General features: G+C 34.7%; 1 protein-coding gene across 1 annotated transcript in view; it reads left to right on the top strand.

Moving 5' to 3' along the window:
* The first annotated feature begins 5,038 nt into the window (after positions 1–5,038).
* Positions 5,039–24,146, top strand: part of LOC109112881 (tight junction protein ZO-1-like) — a 93,978-nt gene continuing 74,870 nt past the window's right edge. Inside the window, 2 exon segments of the mRNA XM_042715626.1 lie at positions 5,039–5,511; positions 8,181–8,310. Of these exon segments, the coding sequence (XP_042571560.1) occupies positions 5,091–5,511; positions 8,181–8,310 (551 nt within the window). The 5' untranslated portion in view covers positions 5,039–5,090.

The following is a 24,146-nucleotide window of genomic DNA, read 5'->3' as shown; positions in this document are numbered from 1 at the left end:
AAATATTACAATATTTAAAAATGATATTTTGAAATGATATTTGTTGATGTTTTTTTTTGCTGTTTAATTTTACTTCAATTCAGATTTTCAATGAAGATTTTGGATGAAAACAGTGGAGAAATAAGGTTAAAGGATATAATTTTTTATTGATTTCACAGTTGTAGAACTACCTTTATTCCGGATTAAGTTTTCGGAATAATTCAGTGATCACTAGATATTATTAGTTCAAAGAGTTGTAGATCTTATTTTATTAGGTATTAAGTTTTTGGAAGAACTTGAGTTCAGTTAACAGGTAATCTTTTAGCATTTAAAGATTGAAAATACGTTTTTATTGTAAGGTTTCATTATTCATTAGCCAAATTAGCATTTAAAGATTGAAAATACGTATAGGTAATTTTATTCAAAGAAAACTTTATCGTTTTTATTTAAGGTTTCAAATATTTTTGTCTTTTTTTTTTCCTACGTTTTTATTGTAAGGTTTCATTATTCATTAGCCAAAATACAAGAGGAAGTGTGCAGCAATGCACAAGTTACTGGAAACAAGGCCTTTGCAGTGTTGCCAACTTAGCAATTTTGTTGCTAAATTTAGCAACCTTTCAGACCACCCTAACAACTGTTTCTTCCAAAACCACCTAGCAACAAATTTAGCAATTTTAAAACTTTATTTGACAACTTTTATCTACTTCTGATGAGTGACTCAGACAATAAAAAGGCACACATTTTCCATCCAAATTACACAAAAAGAGGAAACCACAGATGACTAGTAGTACACACATCATGTGAATTAAGTTAGCTGCTATTTGCAGTTGTTCAGTTTAATAATAGTAATAATAATTGAATAATTGTTCATTTATGATACACTTTGTTAGTAGCTTGTACTTGCGATTGTTGATAAGTTAGTACGCTGTAAGAAAAATGGAAAATATATATCCAGGACATTATCGATTATTCATCATCCATTGTAACCCTGTAACCCGTAATTTAAAATGCAGGTAAAAAACCATTACGGAAAATTCTTTCATATTAACATAGTAGATTGTGCCTTATTTTTGCAATGACATCACAACATCATTTAGCAACTTTTAGCAACAAATCGACCTTCCTTTAGCAACTTTCTCTGAGAATTAGTTTCCAACACTAGGTCTTCGTTATCAGTTCATGTGGATAATTTCTGCCTATATTTCATACCCTTAGATCAACCTTTATAACCACAGATATGAAGTTTAAACAAGGTTGCGTGCTTTCTGAGATAAAACCAACACTAAAGTTTGTAATTAGATCAAACTATTAATCATTCCATTAGAACCAAATATTAGCATAATGATAAACTGAATCTCAACTTCCTTTTCAGAACTGGCCCCACTTTCTCTTAGTACAGCATATCTACAGCATATTTGCATATAAACTCAAAAAAGAAATGTCCCTTTTTCAGGGTACAGCATTTTAAAGATAAATTTGTAAAATCCATAATGTCTTTAAACAATATTTTTCGTGTCTGTTGAATGTCCCATAAACAGTTATTGCACATGCACCTGTGAAACAGTCCTTGGCACGCTTGTGGTTTACAGATGGCAGGCGATTAAAGTCACAGTTGGAATAACTTAGGACCTTTTCACTAACTCTGAAGAAAAGAAATTGTAGATTAAAGTCACAGTTGGAATAACTTAGGACCTTTTCACTAACTCTGAAGAAAAGAAATTGTGTCTTGCTATTACTGCAACTTTTCACAAAAAAAACTAATACTTTTTCGTAAACTAATATTTGGAAATGTTATTCTAAAAAAAAAAAAAAATGGGATTTCAGTTATATTTTAAAATGTATTTTATTCCTGTGATGCAAAGCTGGATTTTCAGCATCATTACTCCAGTCTTCAGTGTCACATGATCCTTCAGAAATCATTTTAATACACTGATTTAATAGTCACAAGAAACATTTCTGATTGTTATCAATTTTGCAAACAGTTGCAGCTGCTTAATGTTTTTGTGGAATATGACACATTTGTTTACAGGATGTCTAACATTATAAAGGACACATTATAAAACATTATAAAAATTTCTAACATTATAAAGGACACAACACACACACACACACACAAGTTTGACCATAAAAACATAATAAAGTATTCATTCATGAAAGTGTTTGCTAAGAAGTTAAAGTTTAATTTAATATGTTTGTTTAATAGCAATCGTATAAGACATAAAAGAATCTATTCAAGCACTGATTATAAGTGGGGATTTTTAAGTAAATGTTTCATTGTTATTCAAACTGGTAATAATGTAATGCTAACAAAAGGTGAAATAGTGGAAACTTCCTGATGCTGTAAAGGAGGCAAATTTACTGAGAATCAAACATTTGTATTTGACTCCTTGATTCTAAATATGTGGACTTGATAAGTGAGGGTTGGGTCGGTCACGTATGCATCTCGGAAAATTATCTAGTGGAGTATTTTCTAACTGATTCACTTTCCACTGCAGTGGGAAGATCAATGCTGAAATACCCAGAAGAAGTGACTGAGTCACTCTTCATGCAATATGCAATAATGTAATTGGTGTTATTAAAAAGTTGGGGTATTGTGGTGAAATAATGGTATCAGATGGTAATACCATAGCAGCCCTTCTTTTATAATGTGTGCCTGTTGTCTGTTAGTACTGAATGAATAACAGCTAAACGTTGAGGCTGTTCAGGGTTTGTGTTATTTTTGTACCATTAAATTGCTTGCTTACAATTTTTCACACATAACCTAAATTAGTGTCTAAAGAAACTGTAAATATTTGTGAAATTGCTATGCCATTTTGTATGGCATTATTTAGTGTTTACTGTTAATCAAGAGTTATATATGAGAATATATGAGTTAGCGTGAAGTTCATGTATGAGGAGGATTCACTCGGAAATGATACAGATAATAACACATCATGTTATCAAAGAGTTATGATTTCTCAGATGAACATATCAACTGTTGTTTAGCAATGTTGATGACTACAGATGATTTTCTTGATTTATTTTGTGATGATTATGAGTTTGGCTTCCTGAATGTCATGTGATTTTTAGGTATTCTTTATGTATTTATTTTTTATTTGTCTCTCTGTAGTTTATTTATTTATTTTTCATGGTTTTATAAAACCTGTTTGAAAATTAATCAATTAAATTACAAATCGATAATAATAATACAGCACAGTTTGTGAGTGTGATATTGCTTTTACTGTAAATGGCAGCACTTGCTCAGCCAATGGCATGAGTTTGGGGTGGAAACTTGTCACCTTTCATCGAAATTCATTGTTAGGTAATCCAAATTTTGCGCACATTTCTATTTACGATGCATTTTTAAAGCGTTGAGTTTTATAGCCAATCACAGGCATAGCTCTTGGAAGCAATGGCCAATCAGAGTTGTTTACTCTATGATTTGGACAATTTTTTTTTTCACACAAAAGAGTTCTACATGCAAATACTTTCATTACAACAAACAAAGAGTATATACGGTGTAAATAAGAGATTTGAGGGAATCTGCATGTCCCTGGGTAAACATAAAATATTTCATTTTTATTAGTCACCAAGCAATCAAGGTGTATAAGCACCTATTCTATCCATTAGTCTTTTTCTTCTTCTTCCTCTGTTCTTGAGTCTATAGCAGCCCAAAGAACCGTTTGTGGGAAGGTTATGAAATTTGGCATACAGACAGAGGACAGTCTCACCATTAATTATAGCAAGTTTGGAGTCTCTAACTTAAACCCTCTAGCGCCACCAACAGCTCAAAGTTGCAATCATGTTTATTCTTATAACCTTTTGAACCATAGGGTTAAAAACAAAATAATTTTCCCCCTGATTCCTTGGCAAGAACGAATGTACCGATATTTTTGAAAAGGTCCTGATCACAGATGTTAATTAAACAAATAAATAATTAATAAAAAAATAAAATAACAAAACACTTGAATATGTACTCTCCCTATCAAGTCCCATAAATAATATATTGGCAATCACAAATCCTCTGCCCAGAGTCAATAATTGTCAAAGAAAACTGATGTAGTCCAAACACAAATGAATTAAGATTAACATCCATTTTGCAAATTCAAGTGAAGTAAACAAAAGAAAACAGCTGCTGTTTGTTCTTGGGTCTGGAATTAGCACAACATTTTCTCATTGGACGATGTTGCCACCTGTTGGTCAGATGTGACAGCAACTCATATTCAGTTCATCATTTTTGTGCTCAAAAACGTAAGGATAATTTCTATTAAGGATAACTATTTTCCACCATTATTGAACATTGAAAACATTGTTACCATGCAGTAAGTAAATAGTCACAAGCTGCTGTGTGTTTTTAAATACTTCTATTAATATATTATAGTATATTTATAGTGTTATAGTACTAATATTAGTTTAAATTAAAATTCCAATTTTCCTAGCAGGTCTTTATTAATAAATACTTGATTAAAATCATTAATTAAACCACAAACGTTTGTAAGGTACTGTAACATAACAATAATAAATAAAAACAAATCTTCTTTTTTTGATTATGGTCATTTTTATTTTATTTAAAGATCGTAATTCAACACAGTTTTAGACTTTCTTATGGTAATAAACCAAATGTTTTCAATGGATAGCTCGCAGCAGGGTTATAAAAAAATGACGGAAACACAAAAAATTGTAAAGAAATAAAAACTAATAGAAATTAATAATAGATTTTAAAAATCTATATTTCAGTGATACTAAATTAACACTGGTACGCAGAGATTTTCTGGGACAAGTGAACAGTGAGATATTATATATTAAAATTAATAGTAGTATTTATGATTTATTTTTACTCTTTTGTTGTCAATGCATATATGTTTAGGATTATGAAACAATCTAATGTCTTTAAAAAAAAAAAAAAAGTACAAATTCAAACCTCAGATTTCATATGCATTTATGTATTCCAAAACTAGCAACAGACAGATCAACCTAACCGTAGTCTACTTAACACAAAGCTAATCCTATTACCATCTGTAAGCAGTATTTTGTCTCTGTCCAGAGTGTCCTGCTGTCCCAGACACTTTGGGTGTCACAACAAATACGAGCAGAACATACGAGCATGATCATGTATTGGTTGTAAAAAAAATATGCACTTTCCTTTCTTTGATGGAACTGTTCAAGACGTCTTAGTGGGAATCCTCAACGTGAAGATGTTTGGAAGTGGCACTAAAAAGTGGTTTATCAAGAAGAATAAAAGACAGAGGACTAAAGGAAGGAAACCTGTCAACAGAAAGAGAAAGAAGTGGGTCGCTAAGGTCCTGAAGCAGCACAGGGAGATGATCCTGAAGGAACTGGATGTCAACAAGGTGCTGCCGTACCTGGTGTATGACAAAGTGTTTTCTCTCGGGGAATACAAAGAGATACTGGGTCAAGACTCCAGCAAGAAACGAGCCGAGCTCTTCTTGGATCAGCTGTCTCAGAAGGGCCCCTGTGCGTTCAACGCCTTCTGCTCCGTGCTGGAGGAAGTGTGTCCTCACCTGCTTACCTGCTTCCTGTTGGATTGTGAAGGTAAATCAGACTTCATCGGCTGCCTATTTAGATCAAAGGTGGGCGAACCTCATGAAAACAGGTCCCATATAACTCTGAACAAAACTAACTGACTAACTAACTAAATGAATGAATAAAATGCTACAGTAAATAAGGAAAATGTAATATTTTTAAACATTAAACATTTTAATTTTTTTGTATTTTTCATTATTCTGATTTGATTCTTATGTAATGAGAATATTTCTTTGTTGTTGTTTTGCATTACAGTAATGAGATTTTTACTGTATTGCAATATAGTAAAAGCAAATGTGAGAAGACGGTAAACAAAATAATCATGTTATTTTGCAAAAGAATCTTAATCCATATATTTTCTTATTTTTTCCACATTACAGTAATGAGTAAATTGAAAGAAATATGCTTAACAGAGATGAAAATAATGTCATAAAATGATTGTTAATGCAAAAAAAGCAATAAATAATGCTCCTAAATATAGTGTAGGTTTCATTATCATGTGTATATATATATATATATATATATATATATATATATATATATACCCACACACATATGTATATGAATTGTGAGATCAATAAATCAATAAAAAATACTCCCAAATATAGGTTTCATTTTTTATTGAAATAAATAAATAATCAAATATTTCTTATTATTTTCTTCAGATTTTGGGGTGAATTATGACCTGAACATGAATTGTAGACCGATTCTCCAATGTACAAGGCAATTTTTTATATTATGATAATGACAATATTGAAAGAAATGTGCCTAATGAAGAAGAAAATAATATCCTAAAATATTATTAATAAAAAAGCAATAAATAATATGCCTAAGTATATATTTCAGTTTCATTTTAATAAATTTTTCTTATTGATTTCTTCTGATTTTGAGGTGAAATGTGACCTAAACATGAATTGTGACATTCTCCCAGGCATGGGAGTGAAGATAAAATAGTCCATATTAAGGGTTAATGTGAATCATAGGAGAATAACTGAAACATCATTTTTTTTTATTATTATTAAAATGATGAACATAAATTATGTTGCCGTAGGATCCTGCATAAATGCAAAGCCTCAGTAGCTACCTTCACAAACACCTTTGCAAATAGCTGAGGTTTGTTATCTTAATCTAATCTTAAAGAGTAGTTAAAGCCCCGGCTGACTAGCATGGAAGTATAGACACCAACCAGGTCTGTGTGGCCCACAAAGTCAGTTTAAGCCAGCACGTCCCACTAAGAGCTGGCAGAAAATAGCCCGCTTAAATCCACCCCTCTGAGGAGATTACCGGAGAGCCGGGCGACAGGCAGTTACAGGCAAAACCCAGCATATGGCCTCAAACTAAACTGTCTAGGTTAAGCTTGTCGACTAATTTAGCTTAAGTTTGATGTAGACAGATTAATGTGAGGATGATAAACAGGCCAAATTATCAGGATAGCTGAGCTATTACTCAAGTTATATCATGCAATTAATCAACCGTATTTACCGTTGTAGAAGACCTTGGTAGAACATTTCAGTCTTGTGTTGGGGACCCATCAACAGTAGCAGTTTGATTTGGCACCTGAAGAGGTTGCTCGATATGTTTGGTATAAAGACCATTAGAATTAAGAAACTTTTTTTTTTTTTTTTTGTCCACAAAATTAAAGCTACAGACCGTATCTTTTGGCGCTCTAGTGGTTAATGAAGAGGTTAATAAATAGAACTTTGTGTGTCTTGCGGAAGAACATTGTAGCTGGAGCTACTTCTCTCTGTTTATGTCTATGGTGAATCACGCAGGTACTGGGCTACTCCGCAGCGGTACACACCCGAACCAGTCTAAATAGTCCAAATATAAACACTTATTAAAGGTGTACAGCTTTCATTATTTTGTTTACTTACTTTTTATTACTGGTAAACATTTTACTTGAATTAAACAGAAATTCATTCACCAAAACACAACACTTGCTAACATTTCATTATAACTTTAATTAATAACATTAGCAAACTATGTATAGTTGTTCTTTAGTAAATGAATGTTCAAAAAGTTTGATTGTTGCCTATGCTAAATGTAAACAACGAACTAGTGAGATTTTCATACTTCCCTGATAGCACACGTAGGCCTACATCACAGACATCTATCTGCAAGACGTATTTTTTAGAGTGTTTGCTCATCTGCAATACTTCTATAAGACGTTTCCTATCAGATGTCAAATAAATGTATAGAAGATGTCTTTAAGATGTTTATGATTTAGAATGTACTGTATGTAAAACTGACATCTTAAAGATGTCTATCAGATGTTTGTACACAGCAGATGCTTTCCAGATGAAGCGATCTTTAACAGACATCTTGCAGACGTACGTGTGCTATCTGGGTTTGTACGTGTTTTGTGTGCAACACAATCTTCTTCAAAAGATTGGATGATCCTTTGATTTGTCAGATGTTTATCACTGAACTGTATTTTTTGATTAAACTATTTTGTTTGATAGGAATAACCATTTGCAGATAAAAGACATTTATCCGAAACACGTCCTTTCTTTCTGACTGAATCATTCCAAAACACTTCAAATGGTTCATTTCAGAGTGCCAAATGAATCATCATTACATTTCTATTCAGATACTAAAGTCAAAGTAAACTTTTCAAAGGTATCTGAAAGATTTTTGTCTCCTAAAGGTAGCCGTTTCTCTGTGTTTCTCCTTCACAGATGGCTCAGCTGGAGGAAACAAGAAGCAAGGACAAACTAAACCAACGCACAGCCAAGAGAACACACTGTCCAATGAACAAGACACGGTTTGTTTTCTACCTATGTACACAGACCCACTTTTTGACACAAGGTAAGATTTCTCATAAGCCCCCCCAACACCCCAAGCTCCCTAGCTCCCTCTGTATCGGTTTGCATAATTAATGAGAGCCTGAAAGGGCCTAGTACTCTAATTTTATATAAAGCACAATGTCGGTATCTCACAGCATTGTAAGTTTGCTCAAGTTAAAAGCTTTTGAAAAACTGTTTTGTGTGAATAGCTCCTTAGAACATATTTTGTTAGCTGGGTAGGAATCCATGCGATCTGGAATCCATGCAAAAAGCTTTTGTGAGCTGTGCTTAATACATTGCTAAACTATTGACAATAGACTTTTTGCTTGAAAAATTTCACTAATGTGACCATGTTTTTACTGGCCACAGTCCGTCAATGGTGGGTGTCACAGTGGGTGCCGGAAATGAGAATAGGCAATGTGGGAGTTTTTCCTTGGCATCAATACAATTGGATAGATATGGAGAGTTGCTGAGGATGCTGCTGTTTGTCTCTTTTGATGTGTGAATCCCGTCTCATCAGTCTTCTGTATTTCTAGAGTCTTTTCTGTTCAGGATGCTTATCAGGCCTGAAAGAATGTCTGCATTTCTGTGCCCTTTCAGTGGCATTTCTTTATTTGTTTAACTGCAGATATTGTACTTAAAAGGCATGCAGTAATTAGTGTAATGCAATGTGTATCTGCTGCTGAAAGCACCACAGAAAAATAAATCTTATTTTACACAATTTGTGAATGTCAGTTTGCAGTGTTTAAAACACATCTTTCTATTGAGCTGCATGAAAAACACATCAAAGGCAGTGTTGTCTGACTTTTAGTGTATCAGGAACATAGCCTACAGTGCAACCAGCACAATCTGATTCACAAAATGTGTCGGTTCTTTTCAGTGTATCAAAAAAAAACAAAAGCAAACGTTAAGTTAATGAGCAAATTACTCTAATGAGTCATTATTTTTAGTAAATCTAAAACATATAGTGCATTGTCCTACTAGCAAAAAAATGATTCTTAATATGTGCTGGGTTTTTTTGTTTTTTTTTTTCAAAAAGACTCAAAATTAAACCAGTTTTATGTATTTTAAGGGCTTGTGAAACTTAAATCAATACTTATTGGTTGTTCATATGACTGTGTGTACATAGGTAAGCATACAAGTTTGGAAAAAATGGTAATAAATGATATTTTAATTAAACAAAATCTGATGGTTGCCCAAAGTTACGCAATTATTAAGGTATTACTTATATGCTGGGCTACATGCATGCATAATCAGTGATGTTATTGTTAACTTAACTAAAAATAAAATGATTAGGAAGCATGTTTTGTTAGTTTAAATAGCTGAAATATAAATATTAGATGAAAAACTTTTTTAAAAATTGAAATGTTGCCTTGTTGGTAACCAATTGAAATAGATTTAAGTTGAAGTACTACAATTATTAACTGAAATAAAATTATATATATAAACGAATCAAATATATAAATAAAAAATAATAAAAGCACAATGAAGGAAAATTAAGTGTTAAAATGAAGGAATTTTCCATATTGATTTTTTTTTTCAAAGGTGTTGAATTATGAATTGCATTGTATTGTGCTGGAAATGGAAATGTCCCAGGAAATGTTCATAAATGAAACGGAGAAGTTTCGGAGAATATTCAAAATATTAACAAATAATATAACTGTAAATAGTATACAGATAATACTAAAATAACACTGTTAAACCATACAAATAAAGTTAAATCCTTAGTGTTGAGGGTTCCATTAGAATCCTTTGGGATTGGTTGAAATTACAAATATGTTGCATTCCTTTATTCCTACACTGTTGGATATGTGATTAAATGAGGTCTATGTTTTGTTTTCCCTGCACTGTGGAGTGTCCTGTTGCCACGTACATCAGAATTTTTGCTTTGAATGTGAATACTTGCTGGCATCACTGTTACAAGTTTGCCTTCTCATCTCCCTAATGTAAACCAGCTTCACCTGTCTGTGTAATAAGAAGACAGTGCATCTGTTTGTTACTTGCATATGGCCATAATTGCACAGCACATCAAAGCCGCATTTCAACCTCTTCTTTTAAGCATGAAGAGAGAGAGAGAGTTAAGCTGGCCAGAGGCTCTGGCAGTCATGCCGTGTGAAGCTGCTTCATCTGTGGTGTCAGCATGCTGTTAGATCAGGAGTCTATAGCTGACAGTCATTGTGTGTGTAGAAGTGAGTGGGACGGGACATGAACAGAGCCTGCAAGCCACGGGACACTAGAAAGAGATGTGCGTGTATGTGAGCTGTCTGTACATGCTGTGATGGAAGACGAGGTGCATTTGAATTTAAGGAATCAGAATTAGAATTAAAATGGAATAAAATTTGAATTCATAACGGTGGTAGTTTTTAATTGTATTTTTTTCAGTATAAATTACTGATAAACCTTATCATACACAGGTGACACAAAAAAAACATGTGTATTATGTGGCATTATATTAATAATCAGTGTTTGAAATGCCACCAATAGGATTGTTTTTAATCAATATACTGTATATTATTTGTAAAGTTTTTAGAATTACATATTTTTATTACATATGTTCTGTTATAATATGTATAATATTGTCACGATTATGTGTGTTGTCTTTGTTTTCTCCGGACTCCATTTCCCATGATCCCTCACCCGGGAACCAATCACACATTCACACCTGTTTCCCATCAGTCACACTATAAAGGTTGCACTCATCCACACACACATTAGGGATGGGCCATACCACTTATTTTTATTTTTTTGATATGATACCGATACTTTTAATGGCCAGTCTCGTCGATATCGATACCGATACCGATACCAATACAATACTTCTGAACTGAACTTTGAAATTATGAAATGTATTAAATTATTAAATTACTAAGAGTACAATTCGTAATAATACCTACTTAACTTTATATTTGAAATGCATTTTAACATTCAATATGCTTTCATTGCAACTTATTAGGTTATATTTTTGTTTACACATGGTTAAAATATGTTTACTGTAGTGGTAACCATGGAAATATACAAATACTATAGTTAAACTATGGTCACTTTAGGAAAACTATAATTTGTTGTTATAAGGGACTGCCAGTAATAGGCTATTGCATGCATAAAATGCAACCTTTTTATTCGGAGAGTGTATGATTTATATTAACAATATGAGCTTTATGAACTTTTAACCTTCAAATTTAAATAAATGTACTGCACAAACTAGGGTACAATTTCAATATGTTTATTGTGAAATAACTCAAACATATATGTGTTTTCTGCATTGTTCTGGACTGCCGTTCCCAAAACATCAATGCTTTCTTATTATAGGCTACTTTTGGGAAACGTAGCTCAATTTAAATGTACTATCAGAAGTGAGTGAACACTCTCTGTAATTGTTTGATTCTGCATTGCAGCATGTGCGTGTGTTCAAATGAACAGGAAAATCCCTCCCACACAATTATTTGCTAACATAGGTTATTCATCCAATTTAATGCATATTGTATGCATTGTTTTTTGTTAAATAAACAAAATCACTGGTAAATAAAAACACCTTAATATTTTTATTTGAGTATCGATACTTTCGATACGCGCATCAGTAACGATATATCGATACTTCAGGATCGATTTGCCCATCCCTAACACACCTGTAATGTTTCCTAGTTTCTGTGTTCCTGCCTGTGTTTCCTTGTTTTGCCTTGCTTTGCCTTCGTGTATTTTGGATCTTGGACTGTTTATCTGTTTTTTACAATTGTTTTGCTGCCTGCCCTGACCATTGCCTGTTTACGGATTACTCTTTGTCTTTGCCTGGGATATTATTGTTTGTTTGTACTGGTCCCTGCCTGTCTGATCACGTTTGTGAATAAAGCCTGCATTTGGATCTTCAACTCATTTGACGCCCCAACGTTACAAATATTATATTCCATATTTCATAATATATTTAAACTATATATTTCACGCTATATAACAAATATAATTAAAATATATAATTAGAATATGTAAAATATAAATGTATTTAATTATATATAATTATTTCTTATATACACATACATATGTATATGACATTGAGTTCAAATCTATTTTATTTTATTATGCTATTTTAATTGTAAATAATTTTTTTAATTCATTCATTTTGTTGAAAAATTTAAATAGATTTAAAATGAATGATCTATGTATATTGAATTTTATTGTTTATTTAGTAGTATATTTTAATTATAGATCATTTTTGGATATACAAATATATTAAATGAAATATTTAATAAATATATTTATGAGTTAAATGTATAAATATGTACATTTTATATAAATAAATGTAAATATATTTAAAATGAATTCAATTATATTGAATTACATCTATGTATTTAATTTTATTATTAACATTATTTACATATTTACAAGATTTAATTTATAGATTCATTTTGGACTGTAATATATCAAAATAGAATATGCAAATATAATACAATATTGAATCTATAATATTTTAATTATGAAATATTTATAAAAATATTAATTACACACTTCATAATATTGTTGTGTTGCATATGGAGTCCTGGTTTGCGCACAGATAGTTATGGCCCTGTAAAATCAGGCTAGATCCAATCTGGGCTTGAAATAGAGGACGTGGGCTTGCAGTGGGGGAGGACAGACATCGCAAAGATGAATCTCTGTGAGGTGAAGGCACACTCAGGCATATTGTTCGCTAAAGTAGGCCTCCTTTATGTCTGACTGACAGCAAAATCATCATGGAGATGACAGCGCCACTAGTTTGACCCAGAGCTGGAACACACATCAAACACACAGTCACTGACGTGGCAATATGACAAAATCAGTTTGGGTCACACAAATTACAGACAGACACACAAAAGAGCTGGACAGTTTGAAAACCTCAGACACGGTAACAGCACACCACAGAGAGGCATGATTATGGACACCATGATGGGAGCGCAGCATTACGAACACTACATGTAAGTACACGATTTATGACAATCTAGATGTTTCAGATTCAAAAGTTCAAAGCAGAGTTCAAGGTTTGTTTGAAACGTGTAGAGAAATAAAAAGAATAATGTTGAATATGTATGAGGAGTACAAGTACAGACTGCAAGAGCATCTAATTCGTTATGATAGTTTATATTTACATATATACATATTTATAAGGTAAAGTTCTATAATCCTTGCAATATCGTACATGCTATGAGTGAGTCTCAGTTGACTTTTTTTTCTCAAATAGATTAAAATAGATTTGTGTAAACAAAGTGAGCCACAATCTGAGCAAACGATGTGTATAAGCGCCTGGGGATTGTCATGTTTTACGAAAATGTGTGTTTTCGAATAAAGAGTAAACACAGCTTTTAGCTAAACAAAGTCTTTTAGAAATGTTGGCGAATGAGGCTAACAGGGCGGTTTGTTTGTTTGAGTAGCCGTTCTTTGTGGAAGTAGGACACATCCTGCCTCCAGCTCGGCTTCATGACATTTGAATATAAATGTAACTAGTGTGTGTATTTTGTCGTATTGTTTGCATATAGTATGTGTGTGTGTTTGTGTGGCTCATGGTGTGTGCTAATAAACAAATGTAAAATCAAAATTTGACAGCAAAGTTTTCAATTTTAAGTGGCTTACAGTAAAAAAAACACAAGGGTGAATAACATGATGCTCATGATGATAACATGATGAATGAATTACTTTGAAAAATATATTCCAAAACATTTTAGAAAAATTATTAATAATGATTAAGATAATGATTAAGATGGGTAAGGTTCACCTAAAAATGAAAATCTCCTAACAATAGACTCTTAGGTCATCAAAGATTTAGATGAGTTTGTTTGTTGGAGAAATCTATCATTGCATCACTTGCTCACCAATGGATGCTCTGCAGTGAATGGGTGCCGTCAGAATGAGAGTCCAAACATCTGATAAAAACATCACAGTAATCCACAAGTAATCCACACACCACTCCAGTCCATCAGTTAACATCTTGTAAAGTGAAAAGTTGTGTGTTTGTAAGAAACAAATCCATCATTAAGATGTTTTTAAATAATCAGCTCTCACTTTTTCCCTGTCCGTCTAATAGTTTTCAGTTTCTTGCTGACTTTGAGCAAACATGCTGTTCTAAATCATAGGCCAAAGCCGGTCTCCACTGGACTGAGTGATCATTAAAGGACTGGGTCTGGCTGGGCTTATCCTTGACCATCAACGTTAACCACTATAATGATTTCCAATTATAGAGTTCTGTTGTGGAGCTAATGCATTAAATTAGGTATGCAGTTAGAATAGGTTTTTGCTAGTGCTGTGTTTTTGTAACACCCCATGTGGGTTTGAAAGTTAGCAAACTTAATATTCACGGTCTGTGAGGCAACTGCAGTGTGCAATGTTCATACAGTATTACACAACATCATCAAAGAAGATGAAGATGTGCACTTTGCAGATGCTTTGACCCAAGAGGTCTGCGTTTGCAAAAATTAATGCTACATTTAATTTCAGATCACTTTTAGAGGTGTTTAGTAGGCCAATGGCTAAATTACCTATCTAGCCCCTTACGGAAATATATTATGTTCACGCAGTATGTTCATAATATCTATATGATGATTTTGTATAAGGTATTATATGTAACAACAATATATTTCAAAAACACATTTGAATTTTATTAAAACAACATATACAAAAAAATATCTATTTTTGTAATATTAATGCATGTCTTTTTTATTTACTTATTTAATATTAATATGTATTTTTGGGTTTTAAGATGTATATAGGTACATGACATATATGTCCAAAAATGTATTACACATACATAAACATGCATATTTGTATAGGCTAGATATACATGTTGATATGAAATTGTTCCAATTTCTAATAGTTTCATATTTTTACTTCATATCACAATGTTGCTATTTATTCTTATTTTTTAGTTTTAGTAATTCAGCTTAAACTTATTTTGTTTCAGTTAATTGCCATGGCAACATTTCTAATTTTTGTTGAAAAATATTTAAAGGGATAGTTCATCCAAAAAAAAAAGTTGTTCCAAACCTGTATGAATTTCTTTCTTCTGATGAACACAAAAGAAGATATTTTGAAGAATGTGGGTAACCAAACAGTTGCTGGTAGCCATTGACTTCCATAGTATGCAACTGTTTGGTTGAACTGAGCTATACCTTTAAGTTTAAGTTTATCATATAATATTTATATTTCACTTAATTTCAGCTTCATTTCAATTAACAAAATATATTTTCAATTGTTTTATATAGTTATTTATAACATTTTGTGTTATGTTTCACTTCAAGTCTCTTTCGGAGCTGTTAAAGGGATATTTTTGGTCAGAAAACACATTTTGCTTGTTTCGTCAAATAACGACCAAACATGTTTTACAACATAATCAAACATGTAACCATTTTACAAACCTTTACACATATTTTGTTGATGCTGTGCTCAGATCACTAAGCTTTTGGTTACAAATATAATGCTACATTTTGCTTCAGGCCCTTTTCGATTGCATGAAATGCAAGGCTAAATAAATGTTTGTTGAATGTGTCAGGTTAACCGTTGAATATTTTATATGGTGGCGTAAAATTAAATACCATGAAATGTGTGCTTCTAGCATCTCCATTTTTCACTCGCAAAACTGCTCCTACATCCCAGCAGTGGAGAATTCAGCTCATTACTGGTTAAAAATAACAGGGCTGAAATCCTAGTCTGTCAGGTTAACAAAGAAAAGAGGAGGAAAGTGAGGAAGATTAAAGCGGATGACTCACCTCATGGCATACTGGGAAAAAGCACCGCGACAGCACTGAAGTGTGACACCAAGTGTTAGTTTACGCATGCATAAGCGAATGAAGTGTTGTTATTTAAATATGTTGCTGTGTTAGCACTGTTTGAGTTGAATGGGTGTGTGTATGTGTTTTGGGACGGGCGAATCGCACGCTCCCGTGTGCATAAGTTGGAACATCCCTCTCTTGTGTCTCTAAATGTGTCTTCTCTCCTAGTGCAGTGAGTTCATGTGTGAAGGACCGCCTTCTTTTTTACCTAATTTCTCCTCTTTGTTCACTTGTGAAAAGTCATAAATCACACCACCCCAGCTGAAGAGGGTTCTTGCGGCTTGGGTCCAACTCTTCCTCCTTGGTGAATGAGCTTTGAATCTTATAACGCGTTCCTGGACCCACATGTTTCTGTTTGTGGAAGACCAAAGAAGGAGGGCACTCCTAACTTGTCCTATTTCATGGACGCGCTCTCCACATCACGCTGGTATAGCTGCCGCCACGCTGGGCTTGGGGAAGTAAGGTCCTCGACCAACTTAGATTGGCGGGCGTCCTGAAATAGATCTGTGAATGTTTAAATTTGTGTCCTATACAGAGGGAATGAGACACCGTCGCATACAAAGGATTGTTTTGAGAAGGCCTGCCTGATATATTGAATATTCATTGCTGGCCATTTGCAATTAAGCGGCATTGTAAATATTGCTAGATGTTTGTTAATGGCTGTTTATACAGTTTTAATGATTGTTCTAATTCTGTGAGAACAGCGACGTCCACATCATAGCTATCCATCTTATTTTTCAACAAAAAACTATGCTATTTTCTGTGAATGTGCGAGTTTTTCGATTCATTAGCCACAATAGATAATAACTACAAGAATTACAAAGCGCAGTAAATGGTAAAATTATTTGTGCTACAAACCAGTGTGTTTATGATTATGATAATGAAGTCAAATAATATGATAACAAATACCAGTTTGCAGTTAAAATGATAATAATGGACTGTTTTTGTTGAGCTGAAATGTATAGGAACAATTTAGTATTTTTTTTTTAAAATTTGGGTGGTTGTCGTTAGGTTATAAAATTATAGGAGCTCTTATCATTGGAATCACTTTAAGATTTATTAATTTTTTTCGCTTATTAATGATAAAAACATTGAAAGCCAATCAAAATCCATTCAACCTTAAAGAGTTTGAGCATATAAAGTGGTAAACAACAAAAATGCAGTACAAGCATTTAATAAACAGAACATTATTATGATTTGCTATAAATGCTAATGTAGTTACCTTGTCTCATGAATCATAAATATGAGTGAAGTATTTTGGTATAAATGCTAATGTAGTTACATTGTCTAATGTATTTTAATTGTGTGTTTAGTATTAATTGTGAGTTTGGTTTTAATAGTAAGTTTGATTCTTTCTGTGTGTGTGTACAATGTGTGTGTTTTTTGTTTGTGTGGTGTGGTCCCAGAAGGACACACAAACACACCAGCAGAAGTGATGAGTGGGATTAAAGATGTGTGTGTGTTTTTGTTTGTTTTTGTGTGTGGTACCAATGCAGAATTTAACACAGCATGTCATTCTGTTCTGCAGAATAACAATAGATCAACTGCACAAATGCCTGTTTACAATGTGATACAATACATTTACTAACTGCTTATACTGTATATATACAGTACACCATATATAATTTCATATACTGTATGTCATATTTTAAAATAAAGTTTTATAGGTTTCATCTGAATTCCAGTCCAAATAATTTGTGATGAATGAAATTCCTAAATTACTTTTTCGATGAATGAAATTCCCATATGCCAACAAGCTGTCAACAACTCCTTTTATGAATTTCAGTCACTAAAGACCACAGAGTTGTATAAAAACTTAATTTGCCATTATCTGTTTCTTCTTTTTCGTCTTCATTTAGGTGTCAGTGTTTGAATGCAAACCAGTTTTGAATGTAAAAGGTAATTATCCTTTTGATAACTGTAGATGAATCACTGGAGCGCAAGACAGTGGGTTGACACCGCTAGTGATGTCACCACCATAATTACAGTCTACCTCCACAAGACTCAGCACCTACTCTTTGTGTTTCATCTAGCCCATTATTCTGCACATGCCCACCACAATCAGGGTTGCACATTACATCAAAAATAAGACTGGCTTAGGAACTGGCCGATCTAACTTATGTGTGTAAAGCTGTCTTGATACTGACAATCTAAGCATCATTGCCATTATCCAAGAATAGGTTAACTGAATAAGAATAATCTGTTTAACTGAAAATGGGAATCACTGCATATTAGCTCTGCACCACCAGCCCAATCTGAGGCTGAGTGAAAAGCAAATTATTCCCCAAACTGAATTCGGCCAAATTGAACGGCCCCCACTGAAATCAAATAAAGCAGGTTTCATTCTGAATGAGGAGCTGCAGTGTTACTGTATCTGAATCAAAATAAATTAATACAAATTAAAAATCTTACAAATTAAACCACCAACAACAATAAATTCTAATAATAACATTTATTTAAAAAAAAAATTTATTTGTCTTATTTTGTCCTAATATTTTAGTAACATATATCATGTAATTGAAAAGTTTAAAAGGATCAGAAAGTCTGAATGTTTTTAATACCATGTTTAATATTTCTCTTAATAAAAGGTTCTTATATCACAATAATGATTAACTAATAATGAGAACAGGAACAACCAAATAAGGACACAGAGGGAGAAACCATGATCAACAGTCCACAGGGGTGTGACAGTTCGCCTCCTTCCGGAAGACGCGTCCTCGGGCTGTGGAGATAGAGGGAGGGACGGAGGGGGACTAAGGAGGAGGACAAAGGAGTGGATGTGGGATGGTGACAGAGGAAGGCAAAGGGCTGGCAGGCAGACAAGACAGGTGGAGATTCTGGTGGAGGATGGACTCCCAGGAGAACAACTAACAGAGTCCAAGGTGGTGATGACTGAGAGAGGAGCCAGGGAGATGACAAGAGAGAACCGGAGCGGAAGGAGGAGCCAGGCGAGACCCAGGCCAAAGCCATGATGGCAGCCTACAGTGGAGCTGATGGAGGTAGGAGCCATGGTGGGGGAAGGGCTGACAACTCCAGGGGGCCGACCGACGGCGGTGGAGCAGGTGGTGGAGGAGCCCGAGGTGGAGACGGAAACCAAATGAGCCAGGGGGACACCCAGGATCCGGAGAGCCACGGTGGAGCAGATGGCGCTGGCTACCAGGCGGGGATCCGGAAGGCCACGGTGGAGCTGGAGCAACAGAGGACTGAGGTGGAGCCGGAGGGAAGGAGGAGCCTGACAGAGTCTGAGGGACGGCGGGACGAGGCAGAGTCCAGAGGTGGCGGATGGTCGACGACTGATCAAGGTGGAGCCGTAGGGACGATGGTATGGACTTGATATGAAGTTAAGAGCTCTGACAGATATTGCCATGTCAAACCATGCAGAGCCTTGTAAGTGAGCATCAGAATCTTAAAATCAGCCCTAAAACTAACAGGAAGCCAGTGCAAAGACTCCAAGATAGGAGAGACATGATCCTTTTTCCTTGTTATTTAGGATTCTGGCAGCAGATATTGCATGACCTGTAATTTGTTAAGGGTAGCTTTTGATACCCCGGCCAACAGAGCATTGCAATAGTCAGTTCAAGAGAAAACAAAGGTGTTAATCAACTTCTCAGCAACAGGGAAAGACAACATTAGATGTAATCTTGTGATATTTCTAAGATGAAAGATGTTTTAACAGTATTCAGAATATGAGGCTCAAATGTTAAATTCAAATCAAATATTATCCTTAGATTTTTTAATTTTGTCCGAGATTCCATAAAAGAATCATCAACAATTAAAGAAACCATTCCGCTTTACGCAACTGCCAGTCTTTTCACTGTTGAGACAAAGAAAATTTTGCGACATCCATTCCTTAGTCTTAGAAATACATTGAGAAAGAAAATCCATAGGCACAGTATCATCAGGTTTTGAGTGTACATAGATTTGAGTGTCATCTGCATAGAAATGAAATTTTAGACCAAGAGATCTTAAAAGTTGACCAAGTGAGAAAATGTAGATATTAAAAAGCAAGGGGCCCAAAACTGATCCTTGAGTGACTAAAAATCTGTTGTGAATAAAATTGTTGTTTGAGGGTTATTAAGGTATTTGGGGTAGGACCTAAACCACTTTAGTACAGTATCAGAGATCCCAAAAACAGTTTCTTAATGAGTAATTAAAAGAGAATGATCTACGGTGTCAAAAGCGGCACTGAGATCAAGAAGGACCAGAATTGAAAGACAGACAGAATCTGAGGCAATTTGCAGATCATTTGTGACCTTAACAAATGCTGTTTCAATGCTATGGTATTTACGGAAGCCAGACTGCAAAGACTCAAATAGATTGTTTTCAGTTAAACGAACATGAGTCAAATGTGCAAAAATTTGAAAAAGTAATACCAGTATAAAAAGGAGTATTTACCAAATAAGAGCACAACAGGGTAGAGGTACACTTTACCGTACCGAACACTTTTTCGTACTTTATCAATCTCAGTGCCAAAAAAAATCAAGAAACTTATTACAAAGATGGGTTGAGGCAATTACAGGCGAAAGACTATTACAATTCAACAATTTGTTAATGGAATTAAAAAATTGTCTCGGTTTGTTTTGATGATTGTGTATTATTTTAGAACAATTATCAGATTTGGGCAGAAACAATTACAGCCTTATACTCATGTAAACAATCCTTCCATGCCTGATAATGCACCATCAGAACAGAGAGATGCCACATACAGTACGCTCCATCTTACAACAGGATGTCTTCATTGCATGCAAACCATCATTATACCAAGGAGCATGTCACACAAATGAAACAGAGCGCGATTTTTGAGGAGCAAATGAATCAATGCCAGACAGGAGAACAGAATTTAACTTTGAAACTTTAGCCTCCAAATTTGATCGCATTACTCCATCCCCTGTGTGACATCATTAACAAAAATTATATTGTTGAACAAACATGCTTTGAACAACAGATGTGTGACAAAGTTACTACAGTTTCGGGAAACTTGCTACTTAATTTCAGCAATGCCTCATACTAAGAAGCGAATTACATTATTGTACACCCCAGATGAATTTTGAGAAGTCAATGAAATTATTAATTAAAAAGACTTATTCATGAGTAAAATATTAAAGCTCAAAATATTGTAAGCTTTGCCTGTTTGCCATCTCTGTTTGAAACCTGCAATTGCAGTTATTTGCGGAATTATCTTCTTTACGTGGGTTGTGCATCAACACGGCTCCTCAGCACGGATTAATCTAATATTTTGAGTAGGGGTGCATGATAAATATCGGTCGATAATTAATGCGCATCTCGTCAGTAAAGCCGGTTCTCTAATCAGCGGTAAATTCCATCAGGTGCGTGATTTCACATGATTTCAAAACGCACCCCTAATTTTGAGATGTATGTGTGGGCTGTCAGTCAACGCTCCAGTGTGGATATTCGCTGTACTTCAGAATTACAGATATTACGTCTTGGAAAAGTGTAAAATATAAACTCAAAATTGACACACACACACACACAAATTAGCAGAATTGTCGCAACTGTGTGTTTACATCTCGCAATTTTTTTTCTCAGAATTTCAAATTGTTAGATAAAATGTCACAGTTACCTTTTTCTGCTGTTTTATTCAGTGACGAAAACGAGGCTAAGTAAATGATGACTTTTTCTCCTTTGTTTTTTTTTTTAATTTGGTGAGCTGTTTCTTGAAGCCACAACCCCCCACTCCCCCTCCAAGTCCACACACACCTACACAGACTCCCATAGATACCTCACGCACGGACGCGTGAGAGAGAGAGTGAGAGAGAGAGAGAGAGAGAGAGCGTTCTAAGCAAAGTTGCAGCACGCGCGCGTGGCGGGAAAAGAATCTCGTGACTAATAACGAGTGGATTGGCGCGCTTTCAGTTCTAAGAGGTAATACGAGCAGACTGTCATTACTGTAGTGATGGGTGGCAGCGGCGTGCGTTTTCTCTGTCAGTGCTGCTACCGCTGGAAATGGCGCTTGTGATGGTCAACAAGGAAGACGCAGTTGAAGCCGATGCCAGGGAGTATGAGGAGAAGGAGGAGAGAATAAATTGATATTATAAGTAGTACCAGCGCTTCTTTTGCGGATTTTTGTTTCAAAAAAGCGGTGAACAGTACCATGGTGAATTACCAGAAATACATTACTGTAATGCAGCTGGCTCTCGGGGTGAGTGCCATCAACAGAAAGCGTAGCCTGCCTCCCAGAAAACACATGTGGTGAGTATTTATATATATATATATGTGTGTGTGTGTGTGGATGTGTGAGGGGCTATTCGGCACTGCAACTTGCTGGGGAGAAAGTCTATAGTGACCGTTTTACTTTATAACCATGTAAATGTCTCTTATTTCAGTCTCATCGGCGGCAGTGCGAGCAAAGTTTGAGTGTTCATAAAGAATCATTCATTCATGATTCACTCTACTACAACCCCAAGCATGTCACATCATTCATATGTGTATGTCTACTATGTGCACTTTCAAATGGAATAAAAAGTTAAGCCATGTACAGGTGTTTCTTTGCATTGATTTGTGTGTTCCTGTCATTGTCACTGTGTGTGTGTGTGTGTGTGTGTGTGTGTGTTGTATAAGTTTCTCATTCATCTCCATTCATAAAGGTGGTCACTCCTCCAGCACTACTACTACTGTGGTTCTGTAATCACTTACGCTTTCAGCTGAATAAAAGACAGGCATTAATTAACTTGTATTGGCCGCTATCTCTTTTTTTTTTCACGTGAGATGAACATGAATGTCCCTTTTACGCTCGCGTCTGGTCAGAAGGTTTCTGGTTTTCACATTAGCACATACAAAACAACCAACGCTTTTTTCCTCTTCATACATTTTCTATCAGGATCGGACCTTCTTGCTTATCGATTAGAGATTTTCTTTAACCTTTGTCATTAACCTCGAACCTCTTTCAATGGATGTGTTTGGACCACAATGTTTTTTTTTTTTTTTTTCTCTGTGTTGGAGCTGGATATAATCACATTTCATTCTCATAATTACCATATTCCACACTGTCATCCTCATTCTCCTTTTTATTACTTTGCAGGCTTGAAATAAACAGGAAGTTGTGGCCTTCGGGACATATTGTGAGACTCAAATAAAACATCTAGGCCTACTTTAGATTGAGAAATGTTGATTTGTTGTTGGGACTGACGTTTTTCAGCAGGTCTGTAGGCCTTGCATGGGGCAGACTTCACCTCATACTCAGCTGCTACTATGAGGTTCATAGAGCAAAAAAAAAGAATCTCTGAGGCTGTTGGGATTACATGCTTCAGAATCAAAGGAAACAGTGCAAGATCAAAAATAGTCTAATGAAGGAAAATGTTCAATTAGCATAACAAATGCAAGACCTTTGTTGTTGTAATTGCACTGGGGCAGGGGGGGAGAAAAACTGTTAAATGTTGTCCTTAAAGTGCTTTTATAAGAAAAGTTCTGTTTGCAGATGGTTGGCCTGTAATGATTCAACAGCTGTAGGCATTTTATGCCCCTTGGGGTTAGTACAGGCTGCTAATTTGAGTGTTGCATGCTGGGTAAATCATTTGTAACTAATTAGGGGCAAGTTGTGAGTACTCAGATTTTTCATCTTGTTTTCATTGTCATTAAAAGTACCTTGGGCTCTTGTAACAGCCAGTTAGGTTCATTTAGTAAGATTTTCCCCTTAAATGGAGGTCAGCTTGTTTTACTTCATGTTAAGAGTAGTGCAATAGTTGACCCTTAAAGAAGAACTGAAGCCAAAGTGTTCTGTACTACGAGCGGCCATGTGTGCTACAACATCAGAGCGACAAATCAACCAAGCAAGCATGTGTAATTTACTATTGAGATAAGTACTTAACACGACAAGCTCCAAATAACTAGAAAACTTCCAAATCCACATAAATCCAAACTGATGAGGCATCTTAAACCCTGAGAGACATCCTTGAGATGCAATGTTTGGATAGTGGTGCTCAGCTCGTTTGAGTAACGATTCATTATTCATGGGTTTTGAAACATGACATTGCTGCTGTTTACAGGAACGTTCTCACCCGACATATGTAGTGGGATTTGTGGCATGTCCAGGTCACATTTCACCCCAATTTCA

Source organism: Cyprinus carpio, chromosome A25 (genome assembly GCF_018340385.1).
Source record: "Cyprinus carpio isolate SPL01 chromosome A25, ASM1834038v1, whole genome shotgun sequence".
NCBI lineage: Eukaryota > Metazoa > Chordata > Actinopteri > Cypriniformes > Cyprinidae > Cyprinus > Cyprinus carpio.
Note: the sequence above shows the minus strand (reverse complement) of the source record. Positions and strands in the feature narration are given on the sequence as shown.